This window comes from Podarcis pityusensis, assembly GCF_964106645.2.
Source record: "Podarcis pityusensis genome assembly, chromosome: Z".
Lineage (NCBI taxonomy): Eukaryota > Metazoa > Chordata > Lepidosauria > Squamata > Lacertidae > Podarcis > Podarcis pityusensis.
Window position 1 is genome coordinate 41,194,611 of NC_138044.1, and position 21,098 is coordinate 41,215,708.

Genomic DNA, 21,098 nt, shown 5'->3' on the forward strand with positions numbered 1-21,098 from the left:
ATATCGCAGCAGCAGGAGGGGGGGGAGTTTTTAAAAAAGGCAGCATGCTTCAAAATAGCAGTGGCTGGAAATTGCAGGTGAGCAGAGCTCTGTTTCACTCAGATCCTGGGTACAAAATCATCATCATCATCATCATCATCATCATTATAATTTTATTATTTGTACCCCATCCGTCTGATTGGGTCTTCCAAGCCACTCTGGGAGGCTTCCAAGGGAATTCTCAAAGGCATCTGGTTGGAGAGGCCCACACCCAAAAAATGGTTTCTTCTCTCCCTGGAAAAGCAGTCAATCAAATTGTTTATCTACTTATATCATTTATGTCCCATGCTTTTTCTCCAAAGAGCTCCAGGTGGTTACATGGTGCTTCCCCCCTACCCTACCCCTCATTTAATACCCACAATAACCCTGTTATTAGGATGAGAGGCAGTGCCTGACCCAAAGTGAACTTCATGGCAAGTGAGGATTTGAACCCTGGTCTCCCAGATCCTATCTTGACACACTAAACACAACACCACACCAGCTGTCTCTCAGGCTGGTTTTTCTGACAAACAAGGTAGAGCCCTTGGAGTGGTCATGTTCACTCCACTCTGGCTGCTAAACAACCTAATCCATCATTATGTGCTCATGCTTAAAAATGTTGAAAACATGTTCTGTGGTGTTCAAGGCATGACCGTCAAATCCTTCTCTTAAATCCATGAACCGGTACACTTTGATAAGCTGGCACTGCAGCAAAGCAAGTAGCTGGGATGTGCCACCCTGCCAATGTGCCACTCTACTTCTGTATCTTTTCAGCGGTCTGTGGCTGACCTATAATGCCATGCAATCTGCACCTTTTTGGCTGGCTCACAGTGGTGGTGATGGTGGTGGAAGCTAGCTCTGTTGTGTCAAAGGGAAGGAGACAGATTAACTGCACGTTCTCTTCAGATGCTCATCAAGTGATAGCTTTGATCCAAAGGATGTGTGTGTCACCCTTCCAGTTGAGTAACATTTTGAGAGCACAATCTCAGCTTGCACTTGTATGACTCCTCTGCAACATTAAATTGACCCTCCTTCTTTCCTCTCGCATGTCACACACTGCAGTGGGGAACCACTTTGGACTACAAAACTGGATGGTTGTTTCACACATTGCATCTTTTTAGGGGCACACCTAAGACAGCCTTGTACCAGAGCATCTGAAGCAACTTTCTCAAGGTTGAGAGTCACATGTGTTTACCTACACAGGTGTTATAAATCACCAGGAGACCTTGGTGGTAACAATTTATAGTCCAACTTTTCTCCAATGAGATCAAGAGGGTTTACATGGTTCTCTCCCCACCTCCATATTATCCTCACAACAATCCTATAAGAGGCTGAGAGCTGGTGACTGGCCCAGGGGAATTTGAACCCTGGTTTCCAGGTCTTAGTCTAACAGAGGAAGAGCCTTACTGAATCAGGTCAGTAGCCCAGTTAGTCCAGCATCCTGTTCTCACACTAGCCAGCCATATTCCAATGGGAAGCTGACATGCAGGACCTGAGTGCAATAGCATGTTCCTGAACTGCTATGCTACACTGGCTCTCTTCTCTGAGACGGTTGGTAGAGCAGGAGACTCCTGATCTCAGGATTGTGTGTTCAAGGCCCACATTAGGCAAAAGATTCCTGCATTTTTGCAGGAGATTGGACTAGATAACCCTCATGGTCCTTTCTAACTCTACAGTTGCATCTCACACAAGATTTCTTTTAAGGCCTAGGAGCTTTTAAGGGCTCCCCTCCCCACTGTATTCACACGAAGTAACGTGTTGCTAAGCCACCAAGCAGTGCAGGTCAAAGCAGGACAAGCAAGCACAAGCTATTTTGCATTTTCTTTCTCTTGCCAAGAACTAGTGCATGCCTATTGTTAGAGCTGATGCTTTAAAGGGTGTGCATGTGTGTGAATTAACATGCAAGCAAATGTACAGGTTTGTAACTTAATAACCCATTTTATACTGGCAGGTTATTCTTCATGCTCATTGACACAACTGCCAAAAGTACCGTTTGCATGGTGTTAAATGTTGTTTCAACTATGGACTAACTTTCAGTGGCTGCTTTTATAGTACTGCTTGGCTGAGTTTGGCGAGAGGAATGGAGCCACTGAACGTCTTGCAGAAATATTCTTAAGTGTTGCTAAACTGATTTAACAAGGCCGGAAGGCAGAGGAGCAAAACTATTTCATACGAAGGTGCCTTTATTAGGGCCAATAGGTATGGCTGTGTGGAACTGGCCTCTTCAGTTCATCAGTTTTCAGGGAAATTCCTTCTCCACTCCTTGTGGCAGAGAAAAGTTGGATCACATACGCCCACAGGTGAAATCTCACTCCATGGCACTATGTGGAGTTGGGCGAAATAGCCTTAGCTCCTACACTCTGGTCTGCAATATGGGGGGTGGGGAATAATATTGCCCTACCTTACCTTAGTTCTTGTAAAGCAGAAGTTTTCAACCTTTTTGAGTCCACAGCTCCCTTGACCAACTACATTCTTCATGCAACACCTCTGTAGGGCTCAGGAGCCCAGCTATGTCACCCCTTGCCTGTAGAGCTGGCAGCCTCTTAACCTTCTTCGAACACCCTCCCTTGTGGAAGGTTCCCTCAGCCTCCTCTCCTCTCCTTGGGAGTCTTCCGGGCAGCCACCGCCCCTGGTCACTGAGCTGCTGCCCCTGCACCAAAGAGAGGTGCTTTATTGCTCTGCCCCACAGGGGCCTGGGAAGAGAATGCCTTCAGCCTTAGTGGCCTGACAGAGAATGGCCAAAGGTGAATGTGAGGCTAGCACCTTACTCACCTTGGGAGGCAGCAGTGGCAGCAATGGGCACTGCCTGGCCTGCATGGTGGAAAGGCTCCCCTTCAGCACCAGGCACTTAGCTCCCAAGCAGGCCTTGCACACAGCAAGTACAAGAAAAGCCAATGCAGTGCCTGCCTCCCATTTGTCTGTCCATTCCCAACAGCAAGGGTTGGTGGACTAGCTGGCTGGGCTCCCTCCCCCACTTGCTTGCTTGCTTACTCCAAGACCACCTCATCTTCTGGCAACCAGCACCCCCTGGCCAGCCCCAGAGGCACCATTCGCCTGGGGAGCTTGTAGCCAGGGCTGCTGCAGCAAACAGCTGTGCAAGCCTTTGGCAGGCAGAGATGCAAGAGGGCACCAGAGGAGGGAGGGAAGGAAAGAGGGACAGAGGCCAGTGTTGCTTGTGATACCCATGACCATCTTTCAGGGGTTTCACGGCACACTGGTTGAAAACCACTGTCTTGCCTTATAAAGCTGCTGTATATAATTATACCCATTATATGTGCTAATTATAAATTATTAAACTACCACTTCTCATCTGCTCTTGTACTTCAAATCATGCGTTTTAACATTTTAACATAGCCATGACTTTTTTTCAAATATTCTGAAAAATATTTCCATTCTTCAAGAAATTTTTCTTCATTCTGTTCTTTAACTCTCACAATTAGTCTAGCCATCTATTCCATCATCTTCATGAGCCATTCTTCTTTTTTCATTGGGATGTCCTCTTCTTTCTCAGAACTATTGTTATCTCTATGCAAATATATGGTGATTTAATCCATTTATTAACTGACAAAAATGTGTACAATTAATTGACTAGCATTTCTATACAGCAATAAAACAACAACAGCAATAATGTGTGTGTTTTTAATGGCAATAGCAAAAAACATTTTTGTATAGCTAAACAGCGTCTATTTTGCAGAGCAGAAATCATCTGTCTACACTTGTGATTAGTAGGGTCTCTTTTACATGCAGCTCTCTAAACCTGCTGAGCAGAGAAGCAGCTTTCACATCCTTTCACATCTAGGATATTCTTAGATTGCAAGGGCACCCTCTAGTGTTAAATATATGCCACACTTTATCGTTCTAAACTCAAGTGGATTTTTAGCAAAAAATAAATAAATCTATATGTGCTCATGGTGCAGTGCAGAGTGAAATAAGCAAGAGGCAGGTTCTTAGCTCCTGGGGGCTTGCAGCCTAGACTGGGTGGCAAGGAGGAAGGTTAATCAAGGGAGTGGAACTATGATAAGGTTCCACTTATCATAAGGTTGCAAGCTCTGAATGTAAGCAAAGGTCATTTCCAGCTGATCTGGTTTTTGGCCATTCATCCTAATCTGTTTGCACAAAGCTTGCAGGGAGGTTATATGATGTCACATCAAGCAATTGTTATCCCACACTTTCCAGTGCTTTTTCGTGTTGCTTTACCTAGTGATTACAAAAAGTCGGGGGGAGGGGAGCTGTTTGTTGCAGAGGAGCACCAGACCAGTTTTAAATGTACAACTTGAATTTGCTAATATGTGATTGAATCCAACTTCAAAATTAATATCCACCTGGAAGCACCATTAATTTCAGAATGTGAGGAATTAGAACTAAGTGTTTTTTCAGTGTGGATTGTGATGAAAGGATATGTTGACCTGCAAATGTCAAAATTTTACCACTACCTCACTTTTTGCAAATGTTTAATTGTGGCATCCTTGGTCATTTGCTTTGCTTCTTTAGTTGCTGAGTTCCATGGCTTATATTTTGAAATATGCTGTCTTTTGCTTAAGGATCAGCATCTTTCAGCTGACTTATTGCACCTATAGTTTATCGTTTGAAATGAGCTGCATGGAAATTGATATTCATCATAAAACCCCAAAGTTTCACTGTAGGACAATTCCTTTATTAGGACCAAGTTTAAAAAAAAAAAGTTTCTCTAGTAAAAAGCCACAAGAGCATGAGAAAGCATTTGAAACCTCATCTGCACTAGACATTTAAAGCAGTATCAAACCACTTTAAACAGTCATGACTTCCCTAAAATATCTTGGGAATTGTGGTTCATCAAGGGTGCTGAGAGTTCTTAGCAGATCCCTATTTCCCTCTCAGAGCTCCATTCCCGAGTTCCCTAAGAAAAGGGATCGACTGCTTAAAAAACTCTGGAAATTGTAGCTGTGTAGGGGGGAATAGGAGTCTCCTAACAACTCCCAGTGCATTTTTTTTAATGCTGGATATTGAGCAAAAATAAATGGGGGTGCAGTGGGGGAGGGAGGGTATTGCTGCACTAGGTGGGGGAAATTCCTCATTTGCAGATTGTTGTAAAAGGGGATGAGGCAGGGGGCATAGCTGTAGGGTACAGTACAAATTCAAACCTTGCTTCATTCCTCAGGCCTGAGGTTCTCCACCCCGATCTGTGCCAAATGCTTAAGTATTTGAAAATTACCAGGCATCACTTGTCAAAAGGATGACAATAGAAAAGAATACCTGGTCAGCCTTCCAGAGATTGAATTGTCGCTTTTTTTAATGGGTGGTGTCAGTTAGCAATAGTTAAGCTACAGATGTGATAAGTGATATAATATTTATAGGATCATTTCAAACTCTGCTTTGAGCCTTAGCAAAGACTGTTACGAAATCAGCAGAGATTATTTTGCCTGCATCCAAGACCTGTCAATGCGATGGCACTCCTTTTTTCTTCCTGTTTCTTTATGAACGATGTCATCGTGCGCTGCGCAAAAAGTCGCACAAACTCACTGAGCAAGTGCCCCAGCAAAGCACGCATAATGCAATCAAGTTATCAGAAGTCATTTTAGCCAGTGAGGGGGCCCTTCATGATCTTATCAGCAGGGAGTTTGAAACAAACAGGCCTGATTGACAGAACAGAAGAAGGAAAGCTAAAGAAGACTTTTCCAGCTTGGGAACTGAGGGCCTTTCATGTAACAAGGTGACCCCACTTTAAAGTGGAGAATTAATGATGTTCTAACACTCTACTCAGCCCACCTTTCCTTTTTGCCACTTGAAATATCCTATTAAATGTTAATGCGTCAGGAATGTGCCGACTCTGCTCCCATTTTTCCTCCAGTGCATCTTTAAACTATTGGACTACACTTCTGATGGCCAAAAGGGACATCGATCTGAGACAAAGATGCTGTATGCATTCTGCAGGCCTTTGATGCTTAATTAGATAAACCAAGGGAGATATTAAAAGGAAAGTAATTAAAACCAGAGTGCTGCGAAGTGCTTTCCTCTAATACACAATGCAATTAAACTGCATGTGAAACCTTGGACAATGCCCCAAGAGCCAGGGAAGAGGACCTTTGTCGAAGCAGCATATCCCAATTTTCAAATTGCCCCCATGGGACACACCCTGAAGATTGTGCATGATGCATGTTTCCCCCCATCTCCACCTCTGTTGAGCACAGAGGCAGAAGCTACTCTGCACAGGAAGTCATCTTCTTGCATAGCAACAAAGAAAAGAAAAGAGCTTCCTCTCTTGTTCTGTTCAATCCTAAGCACCAGCAGCAGCTTCCTGTCTGAAGCATGGAGTTGCTTTGATTTAACCCTGTTGAAAGTGCAACAGCAGGGATCATTATGTTTGTAACTTAAGAGTTACAGAACATCAGCTAACCTAGGGTGGGATCAGAGGTGATTTTAGGGTAGTGCGACTGGTGCGATCACATTGGGCGCCACCCTTCAGGGGGTGCCAAAACACAGGGTGCTTTGAGAGCACAAAGGCTACCACTAGTGGGGTACTGCTTAGCAACCAGGCAATTCAATGATATTTGCCGAGTAAGCACATGCCCTGATTGACTGTACAGTTCTGAGGGAATCTCCTTCTGTTTATTTGGTTAAATGTCACTCTGCTATGTACAAGGACAGGTTTAAGAAAGGCAAAGGTTCTCTGTCTCTCCAGATACTATACACCAGGTTTTATTCAGTTTTGATCTGTAAAGTATTATCAGGATTTCTTTTCTCTCTGGATTTCAGCTGCATTATTTAAGTGCCTTTGCCCACAAATCCCAGAGTGTTTGAGGAGTAATGAAAAAAATTGCAGAAAACTGGGAAGTCTTGGATGAACCCTACTAGACCTAGTAATCAGCTAATTCCACCTCTGTTCCAACCTGTTCCCTCTTCCAGCTTTCAACTGATAAAATCCCATCCACCAACCCATTCCACGTTCTCCAAAATTTTCAACATACCTTACGCCAATAAATTTCATCCCCAATTTCCTCCATTCACAAACCCCAAGCGTGGTTCAGCACACAAGTATTAAAAACTTGATAGGTTTTCTTATAAAGTATTTTCAATGCAGTTTAGAGCTGAACCAGAAAGTCCATTTGAAACCAGCAATATCACCTTCAGATGAAGATGAGTAGGATTTGTCTGCTCACTCCCCCTGCCCTAACCACTTTAAATTCAGCACTTAATAAACATTTCAGGAAGTGAATTTCCATGCCGGATTGCAAATCTGTCTGCTTAGAAAATGGGGCAAATTATTCCTACAGCATTTTGGTTTTAAACTTTATTATTATTATTATTATTATTTTATTTCTTCTAACAGTGTGAATCCCTTCAGGAAATGTTTTCTGCTTTTGTAGAAATTAGACATCTCTTTGGAATATTTCCATTTCCTCTCATTGAATTCTTGGTTTAAAAAAAGAAACCTTGGTGGGTCAGTTAATAGGAAACATGCAGCCCAAGCTGTTTGACTAGTACCTCCCAGTGTGATATACTGTAGAAAGGGCAGATGCTGTCAATATTGATTGACCACAACTCAGGGCTTTTCTTCCTTTCCCCTTTCTCACATTGCTATAAGTGCCTCTCCCTATTAAAATCAAAGAAGAGCTGTGCATACACTCATGAGCACATGTTAAACATTTCTAAAAAGCATATTAATTGGCACAGTTCCATACAAAATTACTTAGAAAGAAATTGCACCATGTTCAAGGGAGCTTTCACCCAAGTAGTTGTGCACAAAACTGCAACCTTATAGAGATGCCCTCTGTTTCTTCAAGGCAGACTGTGGGACAAAAATTTAGGGTTCACCAGCACTCACGTTTGTTCTGCATTTCTAGGAACAGGTCCAGGCTTCGCAGGTCAAGGTCCAACAGCATCCCCACCCCTCCATCAAAAATTTGCTCTTTATCACTAAATTGGAGCAATTGGCAATCTGCAGGAAACTCAGTATGTAATTTACTCCAATTCAGCAGTAATGATTGAGTTTTCCTGGGGAAAGCAATGAGGCAAAACAAAAATGCTTGGATACAGACTGGGAAAGTGTGGACCTCTGCCTATAAAGCATGGGGCAAAAGAATGGGGCATGCATGAGCCTATTGATAGGGTTAATGTTGTAGAGAAGTGTCACGAAATTTCTATCCTCAGGCCACACACACATACACACACACACATCTATATCAAATGCAGCCCTCCGAGCTTCTCTGTCTGATCCTCCGGACTCTCTTCAGGTCACGGCCTCTCCCTAGTCCCACTGGCCCTGTTTCATACATTCCTTGAGTGGTTTTGCCTGGCTGGAATGTGTCCTTGAACTCTGGTAATGCCTCTTGTTTCCCTGGATGGAAGACAGTGAGGGATGTGTATTTGTAGAAGCCTGCTGTACAAAGGCCCCATCCATCATTTACATTCAGCCCCCAGAAGGCTGCTGAGAAAGGAATGCAGCCCTCAAACCTCTCCCTCCAGATGTTTGGGGACTACAACTCTCATCATCCCTGACCACTGGTCCTGTCAGCTAGGGATGATGGGAGTTGTAGTCCCCACACATCTGGAGGGCCGAGTTTGCCTATGCCTGCCTCAGGCTAAAATAGCATTTCATTGGTTTAAGGAAAACTCATCAGCGCTCAATCCCAAAACGGATTTTTTATTTATTAAAAAAAACCCTCTTTGACAAAGAAATGTATAGACCATTGTGCTCTCATCCTTACAACCATCCATCTAACTTTCCTTGTTCTGCGTCTTTTCTCAGGTCAACCACTAACAGTTGCCTGCAAAGCATTTTTTGGGTTCAGCGGAGAGTCTGGTCCAATGATCTACTGGACACGAGGAGAGAGATTTATTGAAGAGCTCGAAAATCACATTAAAGAAGGGGAAATCAGGTACATGGCACCACTCCAAAATTAAAAACAACAACAACAACCACCATGTATCCCAAAATTGTGTACTTAGCAGGCTGCTTGTGTTGAACAGAGAACCATTCCCTAGTCTAGCTGTTGGTTGATAGATGGCTAACTCCTTGGCATCATTTGGACTTGTGCTTCCTTCTTGTTCCTGAAGAAACTGTAGAGATTCTGCAAAGATGTCTCTAGAGTCCCTTGTACCGTCAGTGACAGGCTGCCCTTCTCCCTCCTCAGGGAAAAGCCTGCAAGCGCCGCACACACGCTCCACGTGGCTTGTGAAAGGGAGCACTGAGCAGAGCCTGGGATGCATACAGGCTGTGCTCAGCGCTCCCTTTAAAGAATATTTTTTTTCTTGCATTCCCCCTCTAAAAACTAGGTGCGTCTTATGGTCAGGTGCGTCTTAAGGAGCAAAAAAATACGGTAAATATATTGCAGCAGTGTACAGGGGGTGGGGGTGGAATAGTCTGGTAAAGAAATAAAGAAAACTTCAGGCCTTGAGTATAGGTCTTGCATGCTGCCAAGATGGAGTCAAGAAGTTAAAAACAGCAAACACTGGCACATACATACTGACTTGAACAAACTAAACTTGGAGAAGAAGCAAGAAGCAAAGCATTAAAGGAAGTGATCTACGTTACCAACAAGTAGTTACTGAAAGAGAAAGAATCAGGGAAGAGGGGGAAGAGGTTGCCTTTCTGTCTATCAGCTCCCACTGGTACAGGTAACTTACTACAGTGGTGCCTCGCAAGACGAAAAGAATCCGTTCTGGGAGTCTCTTCGTCTAGCGGTTTTTTCGTCTTGCGAAGCAAGCCCATTGACGGGATTAGCGCTATTAGCGGCTTTTAGCGGCTTTTAGCGGCTTTTAGCAGCTTATCAGCTTATCGGATAAGCAGATAAGCGGCTTAGCGACTTAGAAAAAGAGGGGGAAAAGGAAAAAAAAACCCCAGGAACTCGCAAGACATTTTCGTCTTGCGAAGCAAGCCCATAGCAGATTTGTTTTGCGAGGCACCTCCAAAACGGAAAACTCTTTCGTCTAGCGAGTTTTCCGTCTTGCGAGGCATTCATCTTGCGGGGCACCACTGAACAAGCATTGTAGTAAGGAGCACTTATTCACTCTTAGATGGAGGAAGTGAAGGAATGCTAAGAAGGAAGAGAGCAGTCTGTAGGGGACTGCCCCCTATCCCAAGCTGTGTTGAGAGCCTGGGGGTGCCTGAGAAGTGCTATGGGCACCAGTATCATGCTTTCCCCCAGTTGAATCATCTGCTCCTTGAAGAAAGCCCCAGACCCAGTGCAATACCCATTCTTTTTAGCCACACCCCTCTTTCTTTCTTTGGCTTCCTAACTGTTAAAGTAACAGTAAAAACCAGCAACCTGTCTTACCAGTAGCACAGAGGCAAAAAGTCTGACTCTTTAAGAGAAGAGCCCTGCCTATATTGCCATCATCCAGCAAGATGTGGGATCAACTCTGAGGTCTTTCCCTGATATGGTGGGGTCCACCTGATCCAGTGCTGAAAGGAATGGCTGATTGGGAGGGGTGGGGGAAGCATGGAAGAGGGAAGAATGAAATCTCCTTGCCAGGTGGGTTTTTAAGAGCTGTAATAAAAACATTGTGTAAATCGAACTGGTCCTCTTAAACAAGGAATAATAGTCTTTAAGCCTGCCTGGAGGGTTGTGAATTGTGTCTGATTGGGAAGCAACCCGCAATGAATTTCAATACTGCCGCTTCTGCTGTAACAGAGGAAAATTGTTCAGTTTTGAATTTTACTGCATATAAATCACCCTATCAGTTGCTAATTTTTCTCTTTCTTTGGTTGAGCCCATAAAACAGTGTACAAATTTCTCAAGAGGCTTTCCCAGAAACTATTAAATTGTCTATCCATCTCTGGTCCCCTACCCGCCCCCTCGCACACCATGTTTCCTGTTTATTTTATTTTAAGATAAGAAAAAATGAGATTCATACTGGGTTGCGTGAAGGGTGAGGATGGAGGCACATTGAATTAAACCCTTATTTTACCCCTCCTTGATTAATTTACCTCTTTGCACTCTCACCCACATGAGATAATGAGGGGGATAGTGAAACCTCCAACAGCGTGAGGAATTATAGGAAAGAGCAAAGCGACAAAGTGAGAACACTTATCACTGCTGTTACATAGATGGTTTGTTAGATTCTGAGAAGAGGCCACGCTTCCATGGGAAGCTTTCAGGTGCAAGTAGAAAATATGCAGTCTAAGTGTACCAAAATCTGTATGACTCAGTCATGGGATGGGGGGAGGTATCAAAGTTGTTAAAGGCCTTGAGCTTAAATGTGATACAGATGTAAATGTGGCAGTCTGTCGTTGCTAGTCATATATGAAACCAGGTCTCATCAACATCTTCATAACTGGCTTGGATACAAAGAACACGTTCCCAAGCAGGGGCAGAGGAAGGGGGTGGTGGGGGCGAGTTGCCCCGGGTGTCACCACTGAGGGGGGTGACAAAATGCTGGGCGGAACTCACCGCAGGGCCTGCAGAGTGCCCGAGCCACACATCTCTCCTGGGAGTGACACAGTGGCTTGGGCACCCGCAGGCTCCACACTGCCCCAAATGGTCCGCCCACTGCCTCCCCCCCAGCTGTAGGGCGGCTGAGTGGGAGGAGGCAGGCAGACTTCTCGGAGGCCCCACAGAGCGTCGTACCCCAGCTGGCCCCGCCCCATGGGTGGCTGGCCCCGCCCCTGGGCGCAGGGCACACACACGGCCCAGGCACCCCAGGCTTGCTCTGCCACTGTTCCCAAGGCTTGTGTTTCAAGGGCTGGCCCTACCATTCATGCATTTGTAAACTCAAGACCTGATTAAGGGCCACAGTGCAGCAGGCCAGTGTTACCAAGGGAGGAGATTGACAACTGTGTATTGCAGTAAGAAAGACATGACACCAGCTTGGGATAAAAGTGGCCAAAGCTTTATTGATTGCAGATGTAACCTGGATTTTGGAATAGGCACAGGGCAAGCATCCTGAATCAGCCAAACCTTTTGCTGGTGGATATCTCCATCAGGGGCAATCATGGCAAATGGGCACCATCCATTGATGCATATCTAATGGGGAAAGCCCACCAGGATGCCATTCAGGGACGTTCTATGGGCCAGCAGCCCACTTCTGGGCTTTCAGACAGAACCCTATCTGTGGACCCCTCTACTGGGGTACCCAAGTAGTCTGGGGTACCAGATTAAGGATACAACCCAATGTCTTTTTCTGCCAAATGTTGTGTCAAGAAGCACAACAGTTTTGTGTGAAATGTTGTTGTAATTTATTATTTAACTCCAAGAGGAATTCAGCATAGGATTACAGCAATCCTTCCATTAGTACAAGCATTTCTGATTGCCAGACAGAATGATCTCCTCTCTTCTCTCCCCGCTGTTTTTTGGGATTCTACCTATCTCCCAGCGCTGTGTAGGGCTGTAGCCCTACTGCTCAAACAGACGTTATTGTGGGGCTTCCACAAGTGGGACTCATTAGTTGAATCTGGCCAACTGTGTGTTTTCCAATTCCACAATCATAATTCAGGATATACATGGGAGTTGATGTTCTGAAGATCACATTCTTAGATCACTGCAGTTTCCCCCAGCATATTTGTGGGAAAGGGTCACTGCATAACTAAAAGAGGAAGCTGCCTTATATCAGGTCAGACTATATCTTCTCCTATCCCAGTATCATCTACTCTGACTGGGAGCAGCTGTCCAGGATCTGAAACAGTCATCACTCCCACCAGATGTTGCCAGGCTCCAACTCCCATAAGCCCAAGCCAGCATGACCCATGGACAGGGGTGATAGGAATTATACTTCAGAAACATCTGGTGAGCCACAGGCCTGTTTTAACCGGAAATGGCAAGGACTGAACCTTCTGCATGAAAGCATGTTATTGCCCTTCTTTTTCATCTACCTCTTTTCCTTGACCCACTTTCCCCTCCACCACAAGATAATTTTTGCACTCATACTATAATGCAATCCAGAGGAAGTTGGGGGGGGGGGAGGGAGAGAGAGAGAGATGCTTTGTGAATAAATCCAATCCATCTTCAGTTTCCCTGCCAATGTGAGACTGACAATCTTCTAAAAATGATTCTTTCTCTTAGGCTTCTCAAAGAGCATCTTGGAGAAAAAATAGTGGAGTTGGCATTAATCTTTGACGTTGTGAAGGAGCCAGATCTGGCCAATTATACATGCCACGTAGAAAACAGAAATGGACGGAAACGTGCAAGCATCATTCTGCGTAAAAGAGGTATTCGGGGGGGGGGGGTTACTCCTTTTTCTGTTTTGTGGCCACACCATGATTTTGGAAGAAACTAAGCTAGTGACTCCCCCACCACAGTATTTGCAAACTAATATTTCCAGTGATTTCTTCCAGAGCTCTACTGCCCGACAAATAAAATACACAAATTTATTTTCTACTCTTGAGCCATTATATACTCCTTTGGCATCTTGCTTACCTCCCAGTCTTCTCCATCTCATTTTCTCAACATTCGCAGCTACTCCTTAAGCAGAAATTTGACCCACTTCTTATTTTGATGAAAACCTGCTCCCCCCCCCCCTTTTCATCTTATTCCACCAGTAGAACTCGCCATCATGGCACAGTGGTCTTTCCTACTGCCAAGGTACCTGTATGACTCTGGGCATCGACCAAGCTACAGAATCCCTACACATTACTGTGTTACCTTGGGTTAAGAACTTAATTCATTCCAGAGGTCCGTTCTTAACCTGAAACGGTTCTTAACCTGAAGCACTACTTTAGCTAATGGGGTCTCCCGCTGGCATGCAATCTCCGTTCTTATCCTGGGGCAAAGTGCTTAACCTGGAGCAACCACTTCCTAGTTAGCAGAGTTTGTAACCCAAAGCATCTGTAACCCGAGGTACCACTGTACAAAGAATTTTGAAGAACTATAGCAAATGAGAATACAGGGACCTCTAAAATGTGCAAGAAGCTTAACCAGCTGTCAACCCATCAAAATTTAGCACTGTTAAAAGTGCATCAAACCCCTTATAAAATCATTCACATACTTATCAGGTCATCCTCAGAGGCCCTTCTCTGAGTACCCTGGACTTTACACTTCCACACACAGTACAGCCTCCCAACATGCCAGACTTTCCTTTAACCATTCCCAGGTCACTCACACTTGTTAATATCATTTATCCAACGGGGTGGGAGGAGGAGGCTCAGAAGGTGTCTGTTTCTGAGTGATAAGCTTTGATTTACAAAGGAACTGGCATGTTCACAAGCATCTAAGTAAACAGGCTGCCTCTACTAAGGTAGCTGCTTATAGGCTGCCAAATAAAGAGGAAATGCATCACCCAAACAGAGGATTAAAGAGGACAGAGATTTGCATAAATTGTGCATATGCTAACTTACATGTAGAGATGCAAATTGGCCATTGTGTCTGCTCAACAACTGTATTGCAATCTTACTGTTTGTGGGCCGCTTCACAGCCCCTTATCTTTTTTTCTTAATCGTTAAACTGGACTTGGATAGAGGACTTTGTATAGTGTCCTCTAAATAGTGAAGCATATGGGCACTCTAATCTCACAGGGCTGGGTGGAGAGAACAGACCTCAGAAATATGGATCAAGTGAAGCATATTCTAAAGCAGGGGTGAGGAAGTTGTGGCCCTCCAGCTGTTACTGCACTACAGAGCCCATCATCCCTCATTATTGGCCATGCTGGTTGGGTTGATGGGTGTTGGAGTCCTACAGCATCAAGGGTTTCCCCCACCCCTGTTTGGAATATAGATGGGTGAGTTGTTGGCATATGTCTTGAGAGACAATGGAGTGTGCTTCTGAGGGTGAAGCCAAACCACTACATTTGCAATAATTAAGGATATGGAAATATCAGATTATGGTATTTGACTGAGGCTACAATGCAACGTAGTTTGTGTGATTTTTATATTGTTGAACCACTGAATCAATATTTTACCTAGACCATACATGCATCTTAAAATTGCCATGAGAACTTTGAAATTTGCTGGTAGCTCTAGCTAAGATCGTACCTCAAAGAGGGCCAGAAATGCTGGCCAGCTAAGGTGATGCTGATGTTTCTTTTTCAGGTACAGACTTTCCCCGGACTCTGAGGATTTCAGAGTTCCTCCCAGCAATTCAGCCACCTGTTTGTGACTCATTGCACTCAGTGCTGGGTGATCGCACACATCCAGCACTTGCTCCCCAAAGACTTGGAGTCATAATAAACCAAATGATTGTATCATGGTGTTCATATTCTATACCCCACGGTCAGCAACCCTTCTAGCATCTTTCACAGGACTTGGTTGTTGTTGTTTTTAAAAAAACTGGTTTTGTCAATTTATAAAAATGATTTTTCTACCTAGTCTCTGCTTCCATGCTGCCTGAACATACTTTTTTGCTGGGGTCATGCAGAGCAACCACTTCTGCTGTTGCCCATCTACCTAGTCACAGTTCCACTCCATACAGAACAAGGAAATTGGTTAAGACTTCCATGAGGAGAAGGAGAAAATAATCTTAGGAGCTAGCTGCATGATATATGCCTATAGATGTAATTGAGCTCCAACATTATTGTTGTTGTTAAAATTAAAAGCTGTTTCAGGGGAGAATTTAGAGTGGCAAAATAGTGGAGGGGAGGAGTGCTTAACCCTTTGCCAAGCCACCCATTCTGCCAAATGCTGTTTCCCCACCTCTCCCGCTCCCCCAATTGTCTTACCACGACTGCCACAAGATTTCAAAACCACGTTTGCTTCAGGAAATATATGCAGGGTGTAGTTAGCCTCTTATGAACATTTTCTCCCTAATGCAGGGGGGGGAAATCTAACTACTCTATAAACATCTTACAAGAGGAACAACTTGTCTTTCAGTTCAAGAGTACAGGCTGATTTGCTCCGCCAGTTCCTGACAAGTTACACATTGCAGATTAAAAGGAAGTAAGACATCAGTGTCAGTTTAGCACTTGCGCTTGAAAATGTCTGCTTCATGCAAGACAAGAGTGAAGTGTTTTTTGGGGGACTTCATATTCTAAGCAGGAATCTACCTTTTGCATTTTAATCATCTGGTGTTCGGCTCAGTGCTTATCCTGTACACTAAAATATTGAAACCACCTTAGTGTTCCTAATAATATATTACTTCTAGAAGTCTGCTGGCAAAAGAACTGTTGGTAATTCAAATCAGTGTTTAGAATTCATTGTGAACCTCTCAGCTTTTGAAAATGTAGTTGCTCCCCACAAGGTGGATAAAGGAAGCAGTTGCTCTGTCTGCAGTGTCTTCCAGATGTGTCGGACCATCATCCTTGACCATTAGCTGTGTTGGGTGGGGATGATGGGAGTTGTATTCCATCTAGAGCAGACTTTCTCAAACTTGGGATCCACCGATGTTATTGAACTACAACCCCTGTCATCCCTGACCGCTTGCCATGATGTCTAGGAAAGATGGGAGTAGTAGTCCAACAAGATCTAAGGACCCAAGGTTGAGAAAGGCTGATCTAGAGGGTTCTAGGTTAGTAACCTCTGGCCTAAAGTATAAAGCCAAAGCTCCCTTGGGTGAGAGTTAATGCTGTTACTGTCCAGTCAGTAAGTATTGCATTGCTCACCCATATCCCAAAGAACTGGAAATACAGTGTCAGAAGTGCCATGGCTCCATGGTAGAACATCTGGCCTGCATGCAGAATGTCCCTGTTTTAATCCCCAGCATCTCTAGAAAGGCTTTCCTGTTCTGAAAGCTTGGATAGCTACTGCCAGTCAGTGTATACAGTACTGAGCTAGAGGGACCAATGGTTTGACTCAGTATAAGGAAACTTTTTGTGTTACTTTTTACTACTTAGAAATAAGATGAGAGAATATGGGATTACTCCAGGATTTTTATCCTAGGGACATATTTTCTTTTCTTCTTTTTCTGATTAATAACAAAACAAAACAATTTATCAGTGTTTTGTTTTGTTTTGTTTTTGTAACAACTTGAGCAGATACAACAACCCCTCCCCACAAAAAAATCCGCTTTCCTCACTTCCCCATGACCACAAAGCAGTCATTTATAACAGGTGTATCTTTTCAACATTTTGCTCAAGTTGCTGAAAGCAGCAAAGCATCTTTTACATGCTGGAAGAGTGTCTGGCTCAACTGCTCTAGGAAAGTTTATACAAGGCTCCTAGCTGGTTTTAGGGATGCTTGTACACCATTAGCTTCTTATTGACCATCAGACATTAGGAATGTAGGAAGAGCCCTGGTGGATCAGGACAAGGTCCCTTCTAATCCAGTCCCTGTTCTCACAGTGGCTGACCGTATGGGAAGTTCAAAAGCAGGACTTGAGCACAGTAGTGCTCTCCCAGCATGAAAATTCCAGCAACTGGTATTTAGAGAGCAGGGGATGGGAGTACAATTTGAAGAGTAGTTCTGAACCGCAGGGCTCAAAGGAGGGCTTGTTGGGGTGGTTGGGTGCAGGGATGCCAAAGAAAGGCGTGAGAAACACCAGAGAGATCAGTTCTAGTGCCTAATTAAAGAAAGGTGTAGATTTGCAGCATATCAGTCTGCCAGGTATCCCAGCCTTTATGGGATGGACATCACAGAGATGGCTTATCCATGCCCAAACATTCTTTATACACAAAGCAGCATATGTCACTTTGACCTGGACTCCCCATCACTTCACCTGACCAGATGAGGGCATAGGTGGCAAATGGCCAAATCTTACAGATAGTTCCCGCTTTCTTTGCTCAGAGCCCAACACCCTACAGATAAGGGTAACATCAAAGCAAGCCAATTAGCCTATATCAAAGCAAGTGAACATATATGAGCTCATTGTTACAACAACTGCTAATTAATTGTGGGGTTATCTGGACTACCAAGATGGCGGCTGCAGAGCTTCCGGAACAGTTCACCTTTGGTTCATCACAAGGATCAAAGCAGGTCATGGGTTGGAACTGCTGGACTTTCCCACTGCCTGCACTTTCATACCCTTCAACATTTCTCCAATGAAAATAGGGACATCCCATTCTATAATAGTAATTTTACTGTTTATACCCCACACATCTTGCTGGGTTGCCCCTGCCACTCTGGGCAACTTGCAACATCTATAAAAACATAATTAAACATTAAACATAAAAAAAACTTCCCTATATAGGATTGCCTTCAGATGGCTTGGAGGTCAGATAACTCCATACCCTCCAGCCTTTCTCCAGTGAAAATAGGGACATCCTAAGGAAAAGTGGGACATTCTGGGATCAAATCAGAAACTGGGACAGCTTCCCTAAATCAGGGACATCCCAGGAAAATAGGGATACTTGGAGGGTCTGCCCTATTTCTCTTATCCTAGTTTCAATACCAGACGTGATCCCGGCTGGCAGGGAAAGCTGTCTGGTGTCTAGAGATGGCTAAATGGAGGTTCAGCACACACAATTCACCCATGTGTCCCTGTGGCCTTTAAACTACAAGCTCTGCTCCATTTTAAATGTGAATGGCATCTACCACTGTCACAGGGCCCATATTAACTGTACATTTCAAGCAGTATCATACCACTTTAAACAGCCATGGCGTCCCTCAAGGAATCCTGGGAATCGTTTGTCAAGAGTACTGAGAGTTCGGAGACCCCTAGTACCCACACCCCCCTACGATTTCCAGAGTGGTTTAATAGTCTATCCCTTTCCCTAAGGAACTCTAGAAATTGCCCTGTTCCAGAATATTCTGTTCCCTTTCTCCCCTGAGGAATCCCTCAAGTCTGCTTGATATTGCCATTTTGGCAAGAGAATGAGTCCACTATTTGTTTGCTTGCTTTCCTCTTCCTTCTCCATTCCTTTTATAACATGCTTTATAAGCCTGTCTGTGTTGCTTTTATTGGCAAATGAGCTGCTCTGGGATCTCTTTGGCTGAAGAGCAAGCTGTAGATACTTTAAATGAATGAATGAATTAAACATATTGGGCTGGCCAACATACAGATGTTGTTGGACTTTAACTCTGATATCATACCAATAGTCAGAAATGCTTCAAGCTTTAATTCAATGTCATTTGGAGAACACCATGTTGGCTGCCCTTAATATATGTGAAGCTGCCAGGTTCCTTATAGCCTTTCTGATAAACCTACCTGCCAAGTTCTAATTCCCTTTTAATGCCGTTTAAGCTAATGTCCAACACTGCATCTTGTGGCAGCAGGTTCCATGGATTAATAACACATTGCATGTTGGCCTTTCTTTAATTTGAAATTGCCCAGTCACATCAGAAAGCTTTAGGGGGGAAATATAGCCAGTGGGCTTGATCCATGGCTGGGCTCCAGAAACAATTACCACGAGGAAGCCTTTCTATCTCTTTGTTCTGCTGTTCTCTGATACCGTGATATAAACAAATACTTTCAGACGTAAATTACAGAAGCAGGATAAGTTGCAAGGGGAAAAGTTGACTCCTGAACTTTCTGGGTAAACTTTAAGGTGACGTTGATGGTGTATAAACTGATTGCATCGCCTGTGCTTTTGGAAAGCTTCACGTTGCCTCTTTTCATTTGTTACATCGCCAGAGTTTTATGCCTTTTCCAATGCTTATTTATCATAGCAATAAATATCTGCACTGACAGAGGGTGTAAATTAATACATCTTCTTGGAAGTATCTCTCATAGTATTAGACAGGCTCCTCGTGATTTTTAATGGCTGGGTGAACTGAAAAGCAAGGTTAAGAGCATCGGGTGCCTGTGCTATATTTGAAATGGCATCTCAGTCCGTTAAGAAGTGCTTCTCAGTGCCATTCAGATATGGTCATACTGAATCATGTTGATGTTTGACAATTGGTGTTGGAAACTAGAGGTGGACTGGCCTTAAAAATCTACTTTTTATGGTTTCTTTTAGGGGCTAGTTTGAAGATGTCATCTGCCTTTTGGAATAGTCATCCCACGCTGGGCACTGTCTTTAGGCACTGGTTTTTAGTAGTATTGTGTACTATAATGAAATGTCTCATCTGCTTTGCATTATTGTTACTTTTTGGTGTGCATTGGGGTGCATCTGGTTTGTAGTGCTAATTTAAAAGTCATTGGGTGGGATACTTTCTCTACTGGCAAAATGTTTTGACCCAGCTGGATGCTGTTGCGCAAGAGAATGCATAATAAGCAGGTTGCTGGTAACTTTGTAGCAAAGCAAATCGTGCCATCTGTTGCACAACAAATTTCCACCAGCATAATGTTTGTGCTTCATTTCTCTGGAGGGTTAGGGTTCCTCTTCGTGTTGTGGACATTTTCATGAATAACCAGATGCACAAATAACTGGATGCACAAATATACAACACCTGGCTTGCCAGCAGTACATGTGAAAATAGGATTTCTTAGCAGACCACAAGCTGAACCTGAGTCAACAGTGTGATGCAGCAGCAAAAAATCCTAATGCTATTCTAGGCTGCATCAACAGAAGCATAGTGACCAGATCAAGGGAGTAACAGTACCACTTTATTCTGCCTTGGTAGACCAGACCTGGAATACTGTGTCCAGTTTTGGGGAGGAGGTGTGAGGGCTCTGACAGAGTCCTCCTGCCCATTTCCCAAGGCCAGGAAAGTTATTTCCCACCTTTGGTAAGCAGATAGGAGGGCTCTAGGACCCAGCCAGAGCCTTGCACCTCCTTCTCAAATCCTGAAATAAGGCCAGCCCTGCAAGGGCTGGTGGGAAGGCATCAGATGGACTTGCACAGGACAGCATATTACCAAGGTCCACCCCTGAGGGTAACCAAGATGATGATGGGTCTGGAAACCAAGTGGGGTGGGGTGTTAAACAGCTGTAGAATGTTGAAATAGGGGTGGAATGTATCAGTGACTGGGACATGTGTGAAACAAAATGGAATGAGAATACAGTGGACGCTCGGGTTGCGAACATGATCCGTGCAGGAGGCACGTTTGCAACCCGCAGCGTTTGCAACCTGCAGCACCGCGTCTGCACATGTGTGGGTTGCAATTTGGTGCTTCTGCGCATGCACGACCACCGAAACCCAGAAGTAACCCGTTCTGGTACTTCCGGGTTATGGTGAGTCCGTAACCCAAAAAAATGCAAGCTGAAGTGTCTATAACCCAAGATATGACTGTATACTTATCCACACATCCCTATTGACTCAGCATAATGAGCTGACACTGTGCAGCAATGAAACCGCCACAAAAAGTAGAGGCTGTCAACCAGGATATGCACAGGAATGTGTAACCAAAAGTGGAAATGGGGTTGTTGTTGTTGTTGTGGCCATATATATACTATATACTATGAATATATACTAAGGAATGT

At 44.1% G+C, this 21,098-nt stretch overlaps 1 protein-coding gene across 5 annotated transcripts in view; it reads left to right on the forward strand.

Moving 5' to 3' along the window:
* Positions 1-21,098, forward strand: part of IL1RAPL2 (interleukin 1 receptor accessory protein like 2) — a 492,821-nt gene that overhangs the window by 449,758 nt on the left and 21,965 nt on the right. For all 5 annotated transcript variants that reach the window (XM_080991115.1, XM_080991116.1, XM_080991114.1 and 2 more), the window contains 2 exons: positions 8,744-8,873; positions 12,996-13,141. In XM_080991115.1, the coding sequence (XP_080847241.1) occupies positions 8,744-8,873; positions 12,996-13,141 (276 nt within the window). The remainder of the gene's footprint in view (positions 1-8,743; positions 8,874-12,995; positions 13,142-21,098) is intronic.